Raw genomic sequence first — 21,381 nt, 5'->3', positions numbered from 1 at the left:
TTACCCAGAATACCTCCTTGATTTCAGTTATATCTAAAATATCCTAAAGGCCTTTGGAAATCACGACAAGATGAATTTCAAGTGTTTTGGCTTGATGCTCATCTGCTCCTGCTGTGGAGCCTCTGCTGCACCCCGCCCCCAGCCCTGCCTGGCGCATCAACAGAGCATTCATGAAAGTCCTTGAAGGTGCCTGATTCCTGATTCCCAACCCAGCCACGGGGTCAGGACTGCTGACCGCCAGCTGGAGAAAGTCGGATTTATAGGATGACCACACACTCATCTTCGAGCAGAAAATGTTATGGGGATATTTTCACACTTTTAAGAAAAATCTTATCTAAATGCTAAACTCTCTAGATGCCAATGTGGGGGCCCAAAGACTGGTACCCCAGAGCGTGGTGCCATCAGAGTTAACAGAGTATAAGCAAGGACCTTGGCTTTTTCCTTTGCAGTGTGGGGAAGGAAGGGCTGCACTGTAAGCTTCCCTGTCAGCTCTTAGATGGGATCCTCCGTGGTGAGGAAGTCCACACCCTTCCTAGGAATCTCACCATCTGGGCAGACTACCTCATTTCACGTGAAGACCAAAGAAGACCTAACAGACAGCAGTTCCCGCCTGTCAATTAGTATTAAAAACTATTCTCTCCAAAGTCATCAGAGAAGGTAAACCTGTAATTTCCTTTTTAAAAATTAAACATTTCTTATTTTTTACATATACACTTATATTATTACATATATACAATAAACTACCTGCAGCAAGAAAAACCATGACACAATCAGGAATTATATAAATGTTGCATTCTTAGTGTTTTGGTTATTTGTATTTGACAGCCTTGAAGAAAACATCTTTCCTATCTTGTTGTGCCTAAAATTCTGAATGTAAATCAATCTCTATCACATCTTGTCATTATCAACTCAAAACATCTAGCTAGACCTAGAAACATCTTAACCCCTAAACAACTAAGCTTCACTGTAAAACTAAGCTACCTGGTCTTCAACTCTATCAGAGACTTGAAAAGGAATAAACTTGATTAAAATCTGTAAGTTCTTAGGTTATTGGGCAGTCACTTTTCTTCCCTGTGGTCCCATGCCTGGAAGTGTGGATGGCTTTTCTCCTGCTCTCTGCTGTCACTTTACGCCGTAGAGTCAATTTTACCAAGCTCTGGAGAGTGAAAGAGAGATTATCCTGCTGTGTGCTAAGAATGAAAAGACGAACTCAATAGCATAAAACTAAAAAGACTTCTGTGCAGAAAGTAGTGTGTAAAGGAGCAACAACAACAACAACAACAACAACACCCTAAGCCGGGCATGGTGGTACGAGGCTTTCATCACTCAGGGAGGCAGAGGCAGGCAGATTGCTGTGACTTAGAGGCCAGCTTGGTCTACAGAGTGAGTCCAGGACAGCCACAGCTACACAGAGAAAACTTGTCTTGAAAAGCAAGCAAACAATCAAAAAACAAAAACAGAAACAAAAAACCCCAAAACAAAAAACTAGAAAAAATTCAAATATAGCTATTGACAAAAGGTTATTGCCTTAATATATAGGAAAGCAAAATAACTTAGGCAAAACCCATGTCTAACAGGATAGAAGACACAAATAGGGGCTGGAGAGATGGCTCAGAAGTTAAGAGCACTGCCTGCTCTTCCAGAGGTCCTGAGTTCAATTCCCAGCAACCACATGGTGGCTCACAACCATCTCTAATGTAATCTGTATACATAAATAAATAAATAAATTAAAAAATAAATAAATTAAAAAAAAAAAGAAGACACAAATAACTCTCAAACACAGGTAAGAGTGTTTGGCCACATAAGAAGCCAAGTAAAACTGCAATAAAATATATCTTAACATCAAAAATTAAATTTACTCACATTGTGGTCTCTCTGTGCCATGTGTGTGTGTGTGTGCGCACATATGTGTGTGTATGTGTGTGCATGTGTATATGTGTGTGCATGTGTGTGTATGTTTGTGCATGCATGTGTGTGTATGTGTGTATGTGTGTACACGTGTGCATGGCAATCTTGTGGAGGGCAGAGGACAGCTTGTAGGACAAGGTCTTGTCTTTCCACCACATGGAGCCCAGTGACTGGAACCCAGATTTCAAATGGAAGCTGGCAGCAAGCTGCTTACACACTCTTTCTTTCTTTCTTTCTTTCTTTCTTTCTTTCTTTCTTTTTGAGACAGGGTTTCTCTGTGTAGCCTTAGCTGTCCTACAACTCACTCTGTAGACCAGGTTGGCAAACTCATAGAGACCTGCCTGCTGATGGCCCCCAAGTGCTGCATGCATGATATGAAATTCAATAATAATAATAATAATAATAATAATAATAATAATAATAATAATAACAATAACAATAAGCACGTGCCACCACTGCCAGGCCCTGTCGTCATGCTTTTGAGACCAGCTTGTACTATACAGCAAACACCAGGCCAGCTGGGGGGACATATTACAAGATCTTGTGGAAAATAACAACAAAAGCCAAAGAGTTAACATTTGCATAGCAACCTCCTTCCCCCACCCCCAAGAGTATCCCCGTACATAATATATGCTCAGCCAGGAAAGGCACCCACTGTCCAGCCTGCCGACCTGAGTTCTATGCCCGGTACTCACCTGCTCCCCAACAAAACACGCTGAAGCACAGGTTATAACGGGGGAAGGCTAAACATTACAGACACGTAAACAAGGTCCTGTCAAACGAACAAGCAAGGCAATCCAGTTTGTACAGACAGGGGTGTTTTCAAAGATGGTTTGTGTGTGAATGAGTGTGTGTGTGTGTGTGTGTGTGTGTGTGTATGTTTAGGAGGCAATACGTGTAATATTTTTGGAATTTGCACAAAAAACTTACACACTGTAGGCTTGTTTGCGTACTCAGTATTTCTGTAAAAACAGATGAGAAACTAGGAGGCGCCATGTTTGCTTCCAGGACAGGTGGCTAGGCGGCAGGGCAGGAGTCCGTAGACTCGGGTGGGTGCTTATTTCTTATTTTACGGTGTTTTGACTATTTTGAGTGAATGTTATAAATGAGTCCTCTGTTCACAATTCTTAATACAAGTGGGTAATATTTTGCCACTCAAACTCTCTAGAACCTCAAAAGAGGGGTGCACTTTTAGGCAGGCACAGGCAGTGAATGGTCCTCTGTCGTTAGAAGAGCAGAGAATTTGCCCCCTGCATTTTTAAAGTGCAGCTTAAAATAGCGCATTGCCTGGCTCTGAGCTCGGCCCTGACGACTGCTGCTTAGAATACTGTCAAGGATTGTTTTCCAAAAGCCAATTTGCAATTTGCAACCCTCTATAATCCAGAAGTTTGTGTTTCCTGCGCAGATGTTTAAGAGCTAGAGAATGTGGCAGCCTAGGGGCTGGCAGCCCCACAGAGAGCTTATGGGAAGCTCGGAGCTGCGGCTCTCAGACAGCTGCTCCCTCGTTGTCCACTCTCCTCCTTCTGCGTCCAGCTTGCGGGAGGGGCGGGGGTTGCGAGGGTTCCGCAGCTGTGTGCACTGACAACCCCGCCCCTTCCCTGTAAATCTAGAACGGCCCTTGCTGGCAACCTCCGCAGCTGTGACTCATTGCAAATGCTCAGCATTCCGGGACGTTCTGCTGGGTTTTGGGATCGCCCCCGCGGCTGGAAGCACTAAGTAAATTGAAAGGAAGGAGAAACACAGGCCCTAAAGCTGCCAAAACATTGCAGGGGTGAGGGGAAACTGTTAGGAAAGCTGCAAAGAGTTTGTGCGGGAAGAACCGCAGCAGCCAGTTCGGCAGTTTCCCTCCCTCCCGTGGTCAGCTGGTAACTAGAGCCCGAGCTGAGTTGGGGAAGCTGTCCCCACCCAATGAAGCCTCGTTCCCACACCCAGAGCCCCACCCTCACCTGGAGACGGTCTCCTGATGGAAGCTGGTCTAGGAGACAGAAATGTGAGCCTCCTTCACGTTTAACAGATGAGTGTTTGCATCCTCCACCGCTTTGGTGCTGGGGAAGGAACCCTGGAGCAAGCTAAGTATGCGCTCCATGCTGAGGTCACCCCAAGCCATGCGCTCTATGCTGAGGTCACCCAGCCCCGGTCAAAGTCTCTCAAGCACAGGAAGGCTTTTCTTGCCCTACAGCGCATCATAGACATCATAGACGGGAGTCAGGACAGCAATGCGAGCTGACCCATGCAGGAGTATTTTTTCACAGTGTGTCCTGTAGGATCATGTCCAACTAGCTGCCTCGCTTATTTTTTGTTTTTTGTTTTGTTTTTTGAGACAGGGTTTCTCGGTGTAGCCTTGGCTGTCCTGGACTCACTTTGTAGACCAGACTGGCCTTGAACTCACAGTGATCCGCTTGCCTCTGCCTCACAAGTGCTGGGATTAAAGGCGTGCGCCACCACCGCTCAGCCTTTTCTTATTTTTTTAATTTTATCTGTTTGGGTGTTTTGCCTACACACACACACACACACACACACACATTTTGGTGTGTGTGGGATACCACATAATTACAGTTCTCTCCAGGGTGAGAAGAGGGTATTTGATCTCTCTGGGCCTGGAGTTACAGAGGGTTGTGAGGTACCATGTGGCTGCTGGAAAGGGAAGGAACCCTTGTTCTCTGGAAGAGCAAGCTGTGCCCTTAGTTTCTGTCAGCCATCTTTCTCTTATGTCTCAGGACCATCTGCCCAGGCATGGTACCACCCACCGTGGGCGAGGACCTTCTACATCTGTCATTAATCAACAAAATGTCCCAGAAGAAATCAGCCTACAGGCTACCACGAGGGAGGAACCTTCTCAGGTGTGGCTCCCTCTTCCAGATGACTCTAGCTTGGGTGAAGCTGACAGAATCTAGCCAGCCCATCTGAGGTCTGTTTTGCCCTCAGAACTTAGGTTTGCAAACTGGCCCCAGGGAGCCGTCATCAGCATCGCTCCTCTGTCTTTTCCTGCTTTTGAATTCCAGTAGCTCTACCAAGATATGCCTCAACACTGAGTGTACCACAGTGACTTTACAGTTTTTATCTTGTGTGTGTGTGTGTGCGCGCGCGTGTGTATACATGTATGAACATATATGTCACGATATGCATGAGAAGATCAGGAAAATGTTTGTGTGTCTCTTCTACCTTTCCAAGTTCCAGAATTTGAAATCATGTCACCAGGTTGGCACGGTTCCTTTATCCATTGAACCATATTGCCTGCCCTTGAAAAAAATTTTTTTGAGACACTATATAGCCTAGGTTGGCCTTGAACTCATAATCTCCCTGCTTCTAACTCATAGGATATATGCTATTTTTCAGATATGGTCTAGCTATGTAGCTTGGGCTGGCCTGACTTGAAGATATTCTTGCCTCAGCCCTTTGAGTGCTGGGTTTACAGATACGGAACACCACGCCTGGCAAAAATGTGTTCTTTATTTCTGCAGATTCTCCTGCCTTTTTCAGGGATTAGATTTGTCTGTTTCCATTGCTGCAAAACCAACTAACCAAACCAAAACCAAAACCAAAACCAAAACCAAAACCAAAACCAAAAACCCTAAGTGTGTGCAACATAAGAAAAAAAGAGTTTATTTTAGCTTACGGTTCTGCAAGTTCAAGGGTGTGATGGTGACGCTGACTCAGGGCAGACACTGGGCGATGCTGGGACACAGGATGGAAGAGGCTGTGTAGCAAGGCAGGGAGCTGGAGTGAGGGGAGGGCTGTCCTTGCTCTTTCTATAGCCTACCCACCTGTGAGGGCTAATCTTAGCCAGCAACTTGCCAATATCTGGAATCTGGGCACACCTGGGAGGGATTTTCTAGATTAGATTATTTCAGGTGGAAAGAAGCACCCTAAACTCTAAATCTGAGGCATGCCTTCTGGTTGCAACCCACATAAAAGGCCATGACAGGTTTTAATTTTTGTCTGCTGGCAAGTTCACCCATCCTGTTACGGAGGCATTCCTTTCCCAATATTAGCACCTACTGCTTCAGAGCTCCATCACAGCAGCTCTTTAGGGATCCTCTGGACTCCAGCACCAGACTGGGACCGCTGAGACATCCAGTGTCATCGGCTAAACAATAGGATTCGTGTCAGGAGACAGCCATTGTTGGACTACCTGGATTTCCCATCCCCAATCAGTTCTGTTTCTTTTTAAAAAGATTTATTTATTTATTTTGTATGTGAGTGCTCTATCTGCATGTATACCCGCAGGCCAGAAGAGGGCATCAGATAACATTATAGATGGTTATGAGCCACCATGTGGTTTCCAGGAATCGAACCCAGGACCTCTGAAAGAGCAGACAGTGCTCTTCTGAGCCATCTCTCCAGCCCCCTCAGTTCTGTTTATTTGAGAACCCTGACCTGACCTGACTAATATACCACTCTATTCTTAGAACTACCTTAACCGATTCTGAGGGCAGGCCCGTCATGAAGGACACCTCCGCATGCACTTCTTAGAGGCCCCACTCTACACTGTAAACCGAATGTCCTTCACATGAAATGCACCCCATAGCAGGATATCTTCCTAAATGCTTGGGAGGAAAACGCCTTTTGAGTCCTTCACGGTTCTTAGTTGGGGCAGACAGAAGGCAGAAGGCAGAAGAGCAAGGGCAGAACAGCCCACAGTCAAAACCTTCGTGCCTAATGTATGAGACAGACTCAGATGGATGAGGAGCTCTGGAAACCAGGCTTGGATTCCAGGCTTAAATACGTTAGCAGAGTGGAGAAAGCCTGCTCTCTCTCTCTCTCTCTCTCTCTCTCTCTCTCTCTCTCTCTCTCTCTCTCTGTGTGTGTGTGTGTCAGTGAACAGGGGTGAGGTTTGTCTCATAAATTTTAGTTGATTTTTTTCTTTCTTCCTTTCCTTTCCTTTCTTTTCTTTCTTTCTTTTTTTTTAAGACAGGGTTTCTCTGTGTAGCCCTGGCTGTCTTAGAACTCTGTAGACTAGACTGGCCCAGAACTCAGAAATCAGCCTGCCTCTGCCTCCTAAGTGCTGGGATTAAAGGCATGTGCCACCGCCCACTCTTTAGAAAATATTCATTTGTTTTATTATGTGTGTGTTTGCAGCTCGAGGCACAGGCGTCTGTGAGGCACCTGACGCAGGTGCTGAGAAGGGAACTCTGCAAGGTCACGGTCCACTGCAAAAACAGAATGTGCTCTGAGCCCTCTCTCCAGCCCCAGAGGAGGCTTTTCTAGTCTTTAGAATTTCCAGAGATTTAGGTCAGCTCTGCTGCAGGGAGACGTCCTCCAGACGACGAAAGCCCCAGAACACATAAGCTCTGCTGCTTTTGAACTTACTGCTGTGCTCGCTCTTACTCAAAAATCATCAAAGAATATCTTTGTAAAGTCGCCTTGTGTTGTGTTTTCCAGTCGGGCCGGCACGGTAGTTGATTTTCTACTTTCTAACCTGTTGACTCTGGATCCTTGTCCTTCTAGAAATGTTTTAGACTGGTTTACACTGGTTTGCTCTGGTTTGTCATGAAGATGAGGTATTTTGTGTTCCCATGTTTCTTCTACCTGTGGCACATCGGGATTAGGCAGGTTTTGAAGGAAAGTTGGAGATTTTTAGTAAAGATTTTAATGAAGGGTTAAGCATGAACATTAGGAGAGGGGTGGTCGGAAGAGAGGAGAGCACCTCTGAGCACACAGACTTGGGGTTCTCTACAGCCATAGCTCCCTGACTTTACAACAGCCACGTAAGACGTCTGTGGGTCTTGAGGTTACTATCTTGTTGCTGGGTGGTTCCTGATAGGGTTTCAACCCACAGGTGAAAAGAGGAAGGCAGCCCATCTCTACTGTGATGTTCTGTGAAAAGGCTAATGTTGTTTGAGAGTCTCAGGTAAAGTCTGGGGGAGGACTGAGGCCCAACCCAAGGCCATATACATTCAGGCCCTAAACTCTCTTCTGAGCCTGGAGCTCATTTCGTTCTGTCTCTGTTGGCAGGCATCAGGTTATTTCAACAGACTCAAATCCCAACCTTTGGAGAGTGTAGGGCAAGTCCCCTTTGCTTCTTTCCACATGGGATACCTTCAACCAAAGGAGCAGATGGCCAGGACACCCGGCCAGAAAGCCGTAGCCAGAATCTGAAGGAGAGGGTGCAGAGTCTTGGTTCCAAGGTGAACTGGGCCACAGTTAGCTCCTGCTCCCAGGGACGTCCTAATGCCCTGTGTAGTGCTTCACACAGTCTTTCAAGGTTAAAGCGTGACGGTCCTGGACACAGAACAGGTGAAATGTCGGTCCATGCTGAAAAGGTAACTAAGTCCTTTGGCTGCAACTCTCAGGGTCCACCAGGATCAAGAACTGGGGGCATGTTGTAGGGGAAGGGAGGCCTCTTACCTTTAATGCTCTTTGGCCAAGGACCAAGGCTCTCCCTGGGAAATCCAGTCTGGAGGCTGAGTGAGTCCTGGCAGGATTTAGACCCAAACAAGAGCATCATTCAAGCTAACGAGAGCTGGAGCAAGAAACTGTGAGGCCCTGACTACTGAGCAGGCATATTAATCAGATCGACTTGTTTCTTGTTTTTTGCTGTTGTGGGAAGTGAACCGGGTTAAGTCATTCTCCTTTGACACACATTATCTGCAGTCTGAGTCTGCAGGAGCTGGAGGCTCCCAAGGCAGGGGTGGCAAGATCAGAGGAGGAAAGCTCGGCTTACAGAGAGGTTTCCCCTCCAGCATGTAGGAGGGCAATGGAATCCATCCAACAGAGAATAGAACTGCTTTGTAACACCAGGGCCACCTATGAACAAGGAATGCTGTTATATAGTCAGACAAATTAATGGATTAGGCACAATCTTGGTAGGAGATATATGCATTTTCTTGATCTTCATGTTATAGTTTGAACCACTATATAAAAACTAAGAAAAAAATCAACAAAACGGAATTTTAAAAAACTTATTAGAGGGATTTTTTTTTTAAGACAAGGTTTCTCTGCATAGCCCTGGCTGTCCTGGAATTCTGTAGACAAGGCTGGCCTCAAACTCAGAGATCCATCTGCCTTTGCCTCCCATGTGCTGGAAGTAAAGGCGTGCACCACATCTGGCCAAATTTTAAAAAATCTTTATAGTTATTGTTTATGATTATTATTGCTATTGAGTGCGCACACACGCACATGCCATTGATATTAGTGTCTTCCTTTATTGAATTTGGGTTTTCATTTAACCATATAGCTTAATGACTCTTCCACAGCTGTATGTATATGACCAGCTGCTTTAATTGTTTTTAACACTGAAGTTGCCAGGGGTTGTCTGTGGTTGTCCAGAGGCTGATATTGTCTTCCTCTGTCACCCTAAAGGGTGGGTACATTGTGGGGTGCTGCTAACAACACGGGGAGGGTGGGTACATTGTGGGGTACTGCTAAGAACATGGGGGTGGGTACATTGTGGGGTACTGCTAACAACATGGGGTGGGTACATTGTGGGGTACTGCTAACAACATGGGGTGGGTACATTGTGGGGTGCTGCTAAGAACATGGGGTGGGTACATTGTGGGGTGCTGCTAAGAACATGGGGTGGGTACATTGTGGGGTGCTGCTAACAACACGGGGAGGGTGGGTACATTGTGGGGTGCTGCTAACAACATGGGGTGGGTACATTGTGGGGTGCTGCTAACAACATGGGGAGGGTGGGTACATTGTGGGGTACTGCTAAGAACATGGGGAGGGTGGGTACATTGTGGGGTGCTGCTAACAACATGGGGTGGGTACATTGTGGGGTGCTGCTAACAACATGGGGAGGGTGGGTACATTGTGGGGTGCTGCTAAGAACATGGGGAGGGTGGGTACATTGTGGGGTGCTGCTAACAACATGGGGAGGGTGGGTACATTGTGGGGTGCTGCTAACAACATGGGGAGGGTGGGTACATTGTGGGGTGCTAACAACATGGGGTGGGTACATTGTGGGGTGCTGCTAAGAACATGGGGTGGGTACATTGTGGGGTACTGCTAACAACATGGGGGTGGGTACATTGTGGGGTACTGCTAACAACATGGGGGTGGGTACATTGTGGGGTACTGCTAAGAACATGGGGTGGGTACATTGTGGGGTACTGCTAACAACATGCGGGTGGGTACATTGTGGGGTACTGCTAACAACATGGGGAGGGTGGGTACATTGTGGGGTACTGCTAAGAACATGGGGGGGGGTAAGGAAACAAGACATTGCATTGCAGCAAAATCTGTTGACGGCTACTCAACTTGCTGTTGTCTTTCCTTTCCAGTAAGCCAAGGTCTTGGTACAGAAGACAAGGCTAGCCTCCCATTACCTTACCTTTACAGGGGAAATTAGAATTCATGCATGATTATCAACGCCAATAAAAACCATGGTTTGATCAGCAACAGATGATCAAATAAGCAGCATCCTCTCACTCTACATCCCCAGATGAGCACGGTCCAAGGTATGGAGGGTAAACGAACCAATTCATAAGTGAGCTAGACAAAAGCATTGTAAGACTTGGAGTAAATGTTCATGAAGAATTTGGGAAGGTCTTTGGTGGAGCCTAGGAACTGCAGAGTGAGAGCACAGTGACATCCCTACTACTAACAATGGCAATGGAAACCCTACTTACTTAAAAATGACTTTGTCTGGGTGTTTTGCCTGCATGTCTGTGCACCACGTGAGTGCCTGCTGACTCCAGAGGCCACTGCAGCCTTTGGGAATGGAGTCACAGATGGTTATGAGGCACCATGTGGGTGCTGCGGATTGTAGCTGGGTCCTCAGGGAGAGAAATCAGTGCTCTTAACTCCTGAACGAGCTCTTCAGGACTTGTTTACCTTTATAAAACTAATATTTGAGGAATAGTTTAGATTTAAGCCAATCTTGATATATTTTTACAGGGATAGCATCCTACTAATAATTTAGGGAGCTAACCACCGCCTAAGGCTTATCAATAAATGTTCTTAATTTCTTCTCTGTACCTTTTGAGTCACATCCTCATTGTGATTGTCTTATTAATTCTTTATAGCATTTTCTAGAAACCAAACATATCAGACAGGGCTAATTCTCAAAACATCACAGAAGATCCAAACCCAGTTTTATGCCTACTATTTGGTAATACTTCAAAGGCAGATAGTGGTTATAACTTTCCACTGAAAAAGTTAGGCCCATACAAGCACAATCCACAACGTACTTCATTACTGTGCAGTGCATTCCAGCCATGGAGCTAGCTCCCCCACGCTCTCACGTCAGCAGTCTTGAATGCTACACAACACTCAAAGGTTTTGGCTCTTTTCCCAGATGTTTCTGGTTTGGCATCAAGTTCAGTCATGCCTGGAAATTTGCTGACCACAGGACTTGGGTCAGTGACTTCTTGAGTGTGACACTGGTTTCACTGGTCTTTGTGCATCCAAGGTTTTAGGACTATGCTCTTCAGACATATTGCAGTTGTTTTTTTGTTTTGGTTTTTTGAGAGAGGGTGCATATTGCAGTTGTAAGTTCTCTTGTGGGTTGGTGCTCAGGAGGCTTCGGCAAGAAGAAACAAGGAGAGAGAAGAGCTTGTTAGCTGAGAACACAAAGAGCTGGAGGGTATGTTCTGTGGAAGTTGCACATCTGGGCACACTGGAATCCCAGCCCGAAGATCCTTATCCTTACTGATGGACTGGACTGAGACGTTATCTTCTCCATTTCTGGCGAATCCACTGTAAAGGCCATCCAAACTTGGCAAACTGGGCACCTTCCAACATCACGTGGCTCAGCTACCAGGCAAGAGCTGAGTGCCTGCCTTAGTTACCAACTATTTAGGACTTAAGTATGCATTGACATAGAACTAAGGGTATTTTTGGATGACAATTTAAAAACAATTATGCTATTCATCATCTCGTTCCAGCAACACTTTCTCAGGGACATGCGCACTGAAGAGCTAATTGAAACTCTGCAGTGTGGTAGGCATTCCCAGGTAACAGCTTCTGTGCCCATGTGCTGAAGAACATTCTTTAGCTCCTCCCCCCTTTTCTGCAACAAAAGACCCTATGTTCTAAATGTGTAAGCTACCCAAGAATCTGCGCAGTGTAGTGTGATGAATGCTTCCCTTGTTTAGTTCGAGCAAAAAGTAGGACAAAGGCCAAAAGCAGAAACTTGGGAGCAAGATCTAAGTAAATTAATGGCATATGAACTATTTAATCATCAAGGCGCCACAATTTGGCTAGTAAAAGGGTAAAGATGTGCAGTGAATGAGATAGCTGTTCAATCTGGTGACCTCACTGGTTTGCGGCAGGTTGAGAATGCTGCCAAAAATCGTCAGGCTACCCCGAGTGAAGAATAGAGATGCTGTGACAGTGCTGTTATCACACGCACACTGGAGGTACTGAGTACTAAGTACTCAAACATGAGAAACTGACAACAGGTGGGGCGAGACCACGAGCAGAAAGAAACTATCACAGCGGGTTAAGCAGAAAGTACGTGGTTCAGAAAGCATCTTCATATCCAAGAAATTTCATAATTTTCTTTATATTAATAGAACCCATCTCAATCAAGTTGTAAACACAACATGTTTCTGCTGCTAGGATAAACATCAGGAACTAAGGCAACTTGGAGAAGAACAGGTTTATTTCATCTCACAGATTATGATCTATCGTGAAGGGAACTCAGGGCTGCAGCTCAAGGCAGGAACTGAGGCACAGCCATGGAGGAGCACTGCTTGCGGGCTTGCTCTCAGGCTCAAGTTCAGCTTCCTTTCTAATACCTCCTAGGACCACCTTCCAGGGGCGGCAGCACTGTCCTCAATGGCCAGGCCTTCCCTTCCACATCAATCAACCAACCATCCAATCAAAAAAGCCCATAGACTTGCTGTAGGCAAGTCAGATGGAGACATTTTTCTCAATTGTGGTTCCCTCCTATGACTTCAGCTTGTGTCTTTGAAGCTGTGGCTGTACTGCACTGTAAGATCAGAATGTCACATGCCAAGGAACATGGCGGCCAGCCTCTGGTAGGACAGCATATGGTGGCCATGGCTTATGAGCAGATGCACTCCACTCTCCTTCAATTTTCATAAATGTATTAACTGAATTCTGGTTGAGAAAAGTCAGGACTGGACAATGCTGGCATAAATGCGTTAAGGTTTTTTGCTACCCGAGTTGGTCCCTGCAGAGATAAGATAGGAACTATAGATGCTTCAACAAATTGAAGTATCTGAGAAAAACTCACCTGCCTTGTCCAACAGCAATGGGGAAACAAGGGTAACCAAAGCCTCCTCAGACCACAGGATTGGATTTTTCTTCCATAAATTTTGTGGGATCGGAAGCCGGGTGTGGTGTCGCACGCCTGTAATCCCAGCACTCGGGAGGCAGAGGCAGGCAGATCACTTTGAGTTCGAGGCCAGCCTGGTCTACAAAGTGAGTCCAGGACAGCCAAGGCTAACACAGAGAGACCTTGTCTCGAAAAACCAAAAAACAAACAAACAAATTTTGTGGGATCAGTTAATATTTTTTAGAGGTCAAGATGGGAAAGGGTGTGGTCATCTTCAAGAGAAGTGTGAGTGGCACTCCTGGACACTCCATGTCCTCCAGGAGGTAGCACTGAGGGTGATGTACCAGGGCTTGGTCACCTACAGCACCATGGATTCAAGCGAGGATGGAAACAACTGAAAAAATCAGCACTGAACAGCAACAGGCTGGTTTTCTTAATTTCCTAAATACAGTAGATTGCAAAGCATGTACCGTATATTACATATTCCAAATAAACTAGAGGTGGTTCAAAGTGCACAGGGGATGCACAGGCTCAGTGTAAACTATGCCATGTTGTACAGCACCGAGAACCTGCAGCCGTTTGCCTCTCAGAGGGCCCTGAGCCAGGCCTTCCTGGGACTACACTTTTTCCCTTTCTTTTTAAAATCTTACACCAGCAGAATTCTGGTCAGGTGTAATTTTCCTAAGGGATATGTCCCAACATATCCTGACAGCTTCAGGGTGGGGAGGAATTCCAGAAGTTAGACTCTATTACTTAGAAACAAGGTAGGAGACAATGCTAAGTATGCACCTGTCCTTGTTCAAACAAAGGCAGAGGGAGAATTTATGCTAGCAACCTACTGAGATGCTGTTTTGGGGGCACACCCATCACCAACAAAGATGCTTCTCTTGGTCTCCAAAAAATATAGTATATAAGTTAGCTGAATGAACCTACATCGGACGTTTTTAGCTGCTGTCAAATGTTATGTAAAGGACTGAGAAGCAAACACTGATGATGTAGCATTCATTTCCTTCCTTAACACATTTGCATATGCCATCAGAATCCCCCCCTACCCCCGCCCCAGGACTATGAGCCTTAAATGTGCAAGGACGTCTGTTCAGATCTGCTCAGACTCTTTCATGACGGCTGAAGGAATAAGGGGGATCAACTCCAGACACAAGTTATGGACAGTTTGGCTTATTGCTTGTTGTAAGCCTAAGAGGTAGAGGTGTGCGTGTGCATGCGCGTTTTGAGATAGGGTCTCAGTGTGTAGCCCTTGCTGGCCTGGAACTGTGTAGATTAGGCTGGCTTTGAACTCACAGAAACTCACCTGTCTCTGCCTCCCTAGAGCAGGGTTGAAGGTGTGCCCAACTAGGGTTGCTTGAAGGAGCTTTAACCCTGAGTTAATTTGCCACCTTTCATATATTTGTTATGATGTTAATATCCACAGACCATGTTTTGGAAAATCAACTGCTCTGGTTTTAAAATTTGATTGATCAAGCCGGGTCATGGTGGCGCACACCTGTAATCCTAGAACCCAGGAATGCAGAGGCAGGCGGATCTCTGTGAGATCAAGGTTAGCCTGGTCTACAAAGTGAGTCCAGGGCAACCAAGGCTACACAAAGAAACTGTCTTGGGGAAAAAAAAAACAACACAAAACTCAACAATCCTCCCAAAACGAACAAAACCTTGATTATCTTCCCTTGGAGAGCCCACTGCTTCCCCAGTCACAATGGACTCCGTCTCCCATTAAGCCTGTATCCTCTACTTCTATGACCTTTGCTGGTTTGTGGAACTAAAACAGGGTCGGTCCAAATGATTCTAGAATTTATACAATCTGGGGGTTGGAGTGATGGCAAAACGGTTAAGAGCCCTGATTGCTCTTGCAGAGGACTCAGCACTTACACAGTTTGGCAGTTTCCCCCAGACAATACTGGTACATATTCTTTAGCTCTGCCTTGACCGTTAACACCTCATAGATCTTTGGCCTAGTTCCATTAGTAGTGTTAAGATTAAAAAACGTCTGTAACTCAAGTTCCAGGGGATCCAAGTATGCTCTTCCGATCTCTGCTGGCACCAGGTGCACATGTGGTTGCTTTTGCACATACAGGCAAAAAACTTTTAAACATAAATAAGTCTAATGAATATATGCAAAATGTACACAAAATCTGACATTTGAGGACTCTCTGAAAATATTCACTGAAGACCAAGACAGAACACACACACTAAGGTCACCACCACAAGTCTAAGGTTTCCTCAGGGGCCCTGTTCTCCTAGCAGGCGCCAGCACCAGAGGGCTGTGAAGGCAGCATAAGCGTCACGGTTCAACTCAGTGCGAGCAGCGCCAGCTCCTGGGTCTGGACGGCAGGAGGGCCTGGACAGGAGACATGGGACCAGAACGAGCAGAGCGCGGCTGCGCCACACTCAGTTTGGTAGCTCCTCTTTTCCAGACACTATTGGTACATATCTTTTTAGCCTTGCCTTGACCATTAACGCCTCATAGATCTTTGGCCTGGTTCCATATGTAGTGTAAGATTCAAAACCACTGGAAAGATCTTTTGGTCAGTTTCTCAAAAACTGAATGCCTTATTCAGCATAATCCAAGGGAATAGTAATTTAGCTAAGGAGGGCCAACTCCACTTCAAGGGGTTCAGGTGTCATTGCTAGAGTGTCACAGCCACTGACATTGCACTCACTTTAAATCCTGTTACTGACTTGTGAGGGCTGGTGCACACTATGGCTGTGTAGAGGGCAGAGGGCAGTCTGTGGAGTCAGATCTCTCCTTCCACTGTGTGGGTTCTGGAGATTGAACTCGGGCTATTAGGGTTGGCAGCAGGTTGTTTTTAATGACTGAGTCATCTCGTTGGTCCATAGTTTCTTCCCCATTTGTCTACTGCTGTGTGTGTAACTGGCTTGCTTCAAATGCACCAGAGGACAACTGACTCTGACCCTTCCTTGCCTCTTACCTCCCATGCACTGGGGTTACAGGTATGTTCTGGGGTCCTGTGCTGCTGGGGACTAAATCTAATACTTCATGCATGCTTGGCAAGCACTCTACCAGTTGAGTCCCAACTCTACCCGTGGCTCCCCCGCCCCCCCTTAACCTCAAACTCAGAGCAACCTGTCCATTTTGGCTCCTTGTGCTGCGACTGCAGGTGCATAGCACCACCACCTGCCCACCCCTCCCCCCAGCTACAGGTGCACAGCACTGCCTCTCCCCCCCACTACAGGTGCACACAGCACTACCCCTGTTTGGCTCTGATGTTCAGTGCTTTACAGGTAAGAGTGGTTTTTGCCAATGAGGACACAGCATAGAGAGAGAACTGATGAGAGTTCCTGGGTCTGAGGTCTTTGAAACAAGCACAAATGCTAACTTTCTGATAGAGGTAAGCCTAAGGTGCTTAAGGAAAGCCAGTATTATCTTGTCATTAGGTCCTAAAATACAAGTAACAGTGGATTATAAGAAAAGTATGAGGGGCTGGAGGGATGGCTCAGCGGTTAAGAGAACCAACCACCAGCTCTTCCTCAAGTCCTGAGTTCAATTCCCAGCAACCACATGGTGGCTCATAACCATCTAAATTAAGATCTGGTGCCCTCTTTTGGCATGGAGGCACACATGCAGGCAGAACAGTATGATAAATAAATCTTTATTTTAAAAAAAGTGCACCAAAAAAAGGGGGGCGAGGGAAGAGATTACTGCTGAATATACAGCTAGGAATGAAAAGCCTCAGAAAGGCCAATTTTAAAGGAAAAAATATTTAACTCCAAAAATTCTCTTTCCCCAACCTAGCTGGGTTAAAGTTTGCATGGTCAGTACTAGAGACTCAGCATAAACACAGGGTTGAGAACAGAGTTCTAACAGTTTCCAAGTCAAGACTTTCAGGGGCCAATTCAGTATTCGCTGGAGTAAAACTGCCAACTCCCTTGGTAACTGACTTAGCTTCTAAATGGTCAGAATTACACATACTCTATTATTTTAGTGAATACAAGCACATCCCATGATTACATGCAGAAACGGGGCGGCAAGAGCTAAAAAACCCAAAATCGCCATCAGTGTTGATGAGGTCATGAGCTGCAGCTAGCTGTCTGTCCTGAGGTGCAGAACATGCGCCTTTCGGTGACGGGGCTGCTTGAGTGCTGCTCTTCCCGAGAGCTGACACAAACTCAGTGAGACTTGACTGCTTTGCGGGGTGAGGGAAGGCAAGTGGACATCCGCCTCTGCTCACGAAGCAAACGCTTCCTTTCAGTTCATGTGCAACACAGGCCCTGCTTCCTTCAGCAACAGCCACCCGCCCTGGGTTTAATTTTCCTGAGAGTTACATGAGATCTGCTAAACAGGCTACGAAGATGTCCTGGGTTCACAGGGACTGCTGGGTTCAATGGCGGTGCTGTAGCTCTGCTGAGACTCGTTAAGAGCCTTTAGAGCAAGGGTTCCTGTGAGCCGCACACTTGGTCACGCAGCCTTGGAACTTTTAAACACAGGAAAGAAGTGCTGCTGTAGTTTTGGCAGCTGGTGAGCTGACAGCAGTCAGGGCAAGGACTAACACCTACAAAAAGCCACAGAGAAAAGAGCAAGGGACACCTGGGCCGACCAGCTCTGTGACTGCCGCAAACTACAAGTTCCTCACACACAGAAAAGACAGCACCTTGGGCGGAACCTTGGGAGAGCCATCAGAAGTGAGGGCTGGCTGAGGCAGCCATGGCTACTGTTCCCTTCAAGTGACCTCCTTTCTGCGTGTGAGAATCTAGAATGTATCTGCAGGTAGCATGGACTTCACGTCATGATCCAACCTACTGACCCTTGCAGCTTCTTCAGGTCACTCCTGAGTGACGTGACTAAGCAGCACAGACAAGAACACGGTCTGCTTTCTCTCCATCAGACACTGGTGCCTCTGTATAGCCACATGTGACGTGGGAGCATGCTCACTTACCTTAAGCAGCCTGTACACAGATCGCTGAATGCAGACCTCAGATAAAAGCAGCGTGGAGACACCCCTCCCCCACACACCAGTGCCCACTCACTGTGCCCAAGTTGCCAAGTTTTCTTTGGCACTTTAGGTATGAAATGTCAGTGGTACTCCATCCCGTCACACGTGCTAGCTGTTTGGCACAGAGATGTTTTTATGTGTCATGCTGTCATATTCTCTAGACCAAAGCTACTTCCTAATTCTCTATACAGCTAATGCAGTAATTGCAATGTGGAGTTCCTGGGTTGAAAACTTTCAGCTTTCTTTACAGGTGACATAAAAAAAAATTAAAAATTACCTGAACTAGGGCTGTGTGAAACCATGTTTTTAATGAAAAACAAAAACAAAAACAAAAACAAAAACCCAAAAAACAAAACAAAAATCCTGAAAGCACACCACAGGATCATCTGTTCATCTACAAGGATGAAGTTTTGAGAAAAAGGGGTCTCAACATGACATAAAATAAATGTGGCTCAAAAGAGACACTAAAAATGTTTCATACACTGAAATAACTAGTTAGTGATAATAAATTATAAGTACAGTAGTTCAAATATTGCTGTTTAGCATTAGTTTTTCAAAAACAAGTTAAATTTAGACACTAAATTTGTTATATTCCTCCTTCAACTGTGGATATAGAAGCTTCCACAGAATCAAAAACCATGATGCCACCTTGTCGTCTTTACACGGACGGACTGGCCTGTGAGCTCTTTAGAGTTCTGACGTCTTTTGATTAATACGCTGGATCAGACTCGTCTTGGAGGGCTGGCTGGTACCGGCCGCCCTCACCCAGCTACCCTAACCCTCCACGCTGCCACCGTGTTCTCTGCAGGGGGCCTGCTAGACTCATAATTAAAATGACAAGTAGTAAATAATTCCTTTACAACTGTGTTTTTTTCTCTTTTAAAAATAAAATAAAGTGCTTTTAAATTAAAATATTTCTTGCCCTAAACAAAACTGGAACCTTGGAATCTCCATATCTTGACACATTTTAACAGGAAAAAATTTTTGGGCCATTCACATCCTTCAAGAGTCAGAGTGGATCGATGCTGGGCTTGCCGTCCTCGGCGCCGTGGTGCTCGTGTTTGTACATGAACGTTAAGAGGAAAAGAGCGACGTCCAAGGATGACCAGTAGGCAGTGTGGGACGTGACAGCCGACCAGTAGCGGCTCTCCACAAGGCCTTCTCTGAGCTCGAAGTCGATCCTGTGCTCCAGCTCCGCTGCAAAGACAAGAGCAGTGAAGGTTACAATGCGCCCAGCAGGTGCGACCCGCAAGTGGAGAGGACTACACTGTTGTGTTCTTCACTCTTACTGTCGGGGGCAGTAAAGGAGCCAAAGCAACAGGGGCCTGTGCTGTGCTCTGCTCCTTTGCTCGGCTCAGCAGAGAAGGAGGAAAGAAAACCCCCACTTTTAGCAAAATCCACTTGCTATTATGGCATATTTTTGGGGTTAAAAACATAGGGTGTGTGTGGGGACTTAAATCTTAGATGACATTTCTTATCTCCCTTCCTTGAAGAATTCCCTGCATCCCTGGGGGAACTGGGTGCATGCATGCTGCCTCAGTTAGGGAGGCCCTAGGGAGCATGTGCCGGTGTGGAAATATGTTCCACAACAACCATTTTTTATTTATTTTTAAATTATTATTACTTCACAGGCCAACAGCGTCTGCCCCATGCAGCTGAATCCCTGAAGGGGCATTCAAGTGCTCAGAAGAACCCACCATGTGGCTGGAAGGGCTTTCACCTGTAACTTGTTGCCCTCAAACAATTCCACGAATCCAATTAAACCTTTCCAAATCCCACAAAAAGTCCTCGACACCCTGGAGAGAAGTGAACACCTCAAGGCTCTCGTCAGATGTCAACTGGGTAATGTAGCAAATGGTCAGAGACAACACACTTGGGAAAATGACATTATGAGGGGCTGATGGGATGGTGGAAGCCTGGGAACCTGAGTTTGACTCCTGGGACCCACATAAAGACTGAAAGAGAGAACCAACTCCACCAAGTTGTCCTCTGGCTAATATAATATTTTTATATATATGAGATTTACTTGCACACACATACATGCATACATTTAAAAAGTGGCATTATCATATTCAGGGTCTCTTAAAACATACAGTATTCTGAAAGATCTATGTTACAAACAAAAATAAGTCACTACCAGACACTTACTGTTCACTGTCAATCAAAGATGCCAAGTATAAAACGTGCCAAAAATAAAGGCTGGAGGAAAACAACTCCTGGTTTTGCTTACGTCGGGACCACGGCAGTCACACACGTGGACCTACCACGCTGGAGAATAACCTGTGTAAGTGCTTTCTGAGTGACAGTGTGAAACAGGGATGCTTTGTGGTGACAGCATTTGGCAGTTTACTGTGAGCACGCAGTAGTTTCCTCTGCATGATGGTTTCCCAGTTTGTGGATTTATCTGTGTCCACCCAGTGAAGACATCCACTTCAGAGGTGGATGCCGGCCAGGGTATAAAATACTTGTACAGAAGACCAACACAAAACTTTTACAAAGTTCTTTTAACTCCAAATTTTCCACTTAATTAAAATAAAACGAATGCTTATGTCAGAAATTGCTGAAATCCATGTGGACTTAGGTAAGAATGCCCTAACCCTTTTCTTTGGTTTTCCATGGGCACAGTCACCCGCAGCAGATCAGAACACGGAGAGGAGGAGAGACTGAGTCCTCAAACATGATGAAGCAGGCACAGGACAGAGAAGAGGCAGAGTGTGCGGACTCCTGTGGACCCTCTGGTCCACAACGCTTCGGCTTGAACTGTTTTACAATCAAAGGGACATTTTTTCTCCTTACGAGAATTATTTGCCTCTACTTTGATATAAGGTCCTGAAATTTATCCTTGAAACACCCCACTGTCCTAAGAAACGGCTTCCGTAATGCCATCACTCTATTTTATTATGTGCCTTGTCATTCTTGTTATCTGGGGACATCAGCTGTTACCTAGACTGGCTCCACGCCTCCTGTTATCATTGGGCTTGGTCAGAGTCAAGAAAATGCAAATTAGGTAGCCAGCATTCACCACCCGGTCTCCCCCAGTACAACTACCTCCTATCTTGCTGGCTTTGGGGACGGTCGGGGTGAAATGAAGTGGGCGTGTCTTCTCTTCCTTTTATGTGGCTCATAGACTCTCCAAGGGTTTTACACGGCAACACCACTCTGTACTGCTGTACACTGCACCTGCGGCCAAAGCAGGACCTGCTGCAGGTGACCTGCTGCCCGGCACTATCAAGACTTGCTAGGACTGCACACAGGGGTGGGGTGGGGGGGTGGGTCCCCTCAGCTCCTCTAGCCCACTGGGCTCATGGGGGAAGGAGA

At 46.0% G+C, this 21,381-nt stretch overlaps 1 protein-coding gene across 7 annotated transcripts in view; it reads right to left on the bottom strand.

Annotated features, from left to right (window-relative positions):
- Window positions 1–18,352: 18,352 nt before the first annotated feature.
- Window positions 18,353–21,381, bottom strand: part of DDHD1 (DDHD domain containing 1) — a 63,572-nt gene continuing 60,543 nt past the window's right edge. For all 7 annotated transcript variants that reach the window (XM_084795848.1, XM_084795850.1, XM_084795851.1 and 4 more), the window contains one exon: window positions 18,353–19,260. In XM_084795848.1, coding sequence (XP_084651974.1) covers window positions 19,073–19,260 — 188 coding nt within the window. In that variant the 3' untranslated portion in view covers window positions 18,353–19,072. The remainder of the gene's footprint in view (window positions 19,261–21,381) is intronic.

This window comes from Acomys minous (genome assembly GCF_964271855.1).
Source record: "Acomys minous genome assembly, chromosome: 9".
Taxonomy (NCBI): domain Eukaryota; kingdom Metazoa; phylum Chordata; class Mammalia; order Rodentia; family Muridae; genus Acomys; species Acomys minous.
Note: the sequence above shows the minus strand (reverse complement) of the source record. Positions and strands in the feature narration are given on the sequence as shown.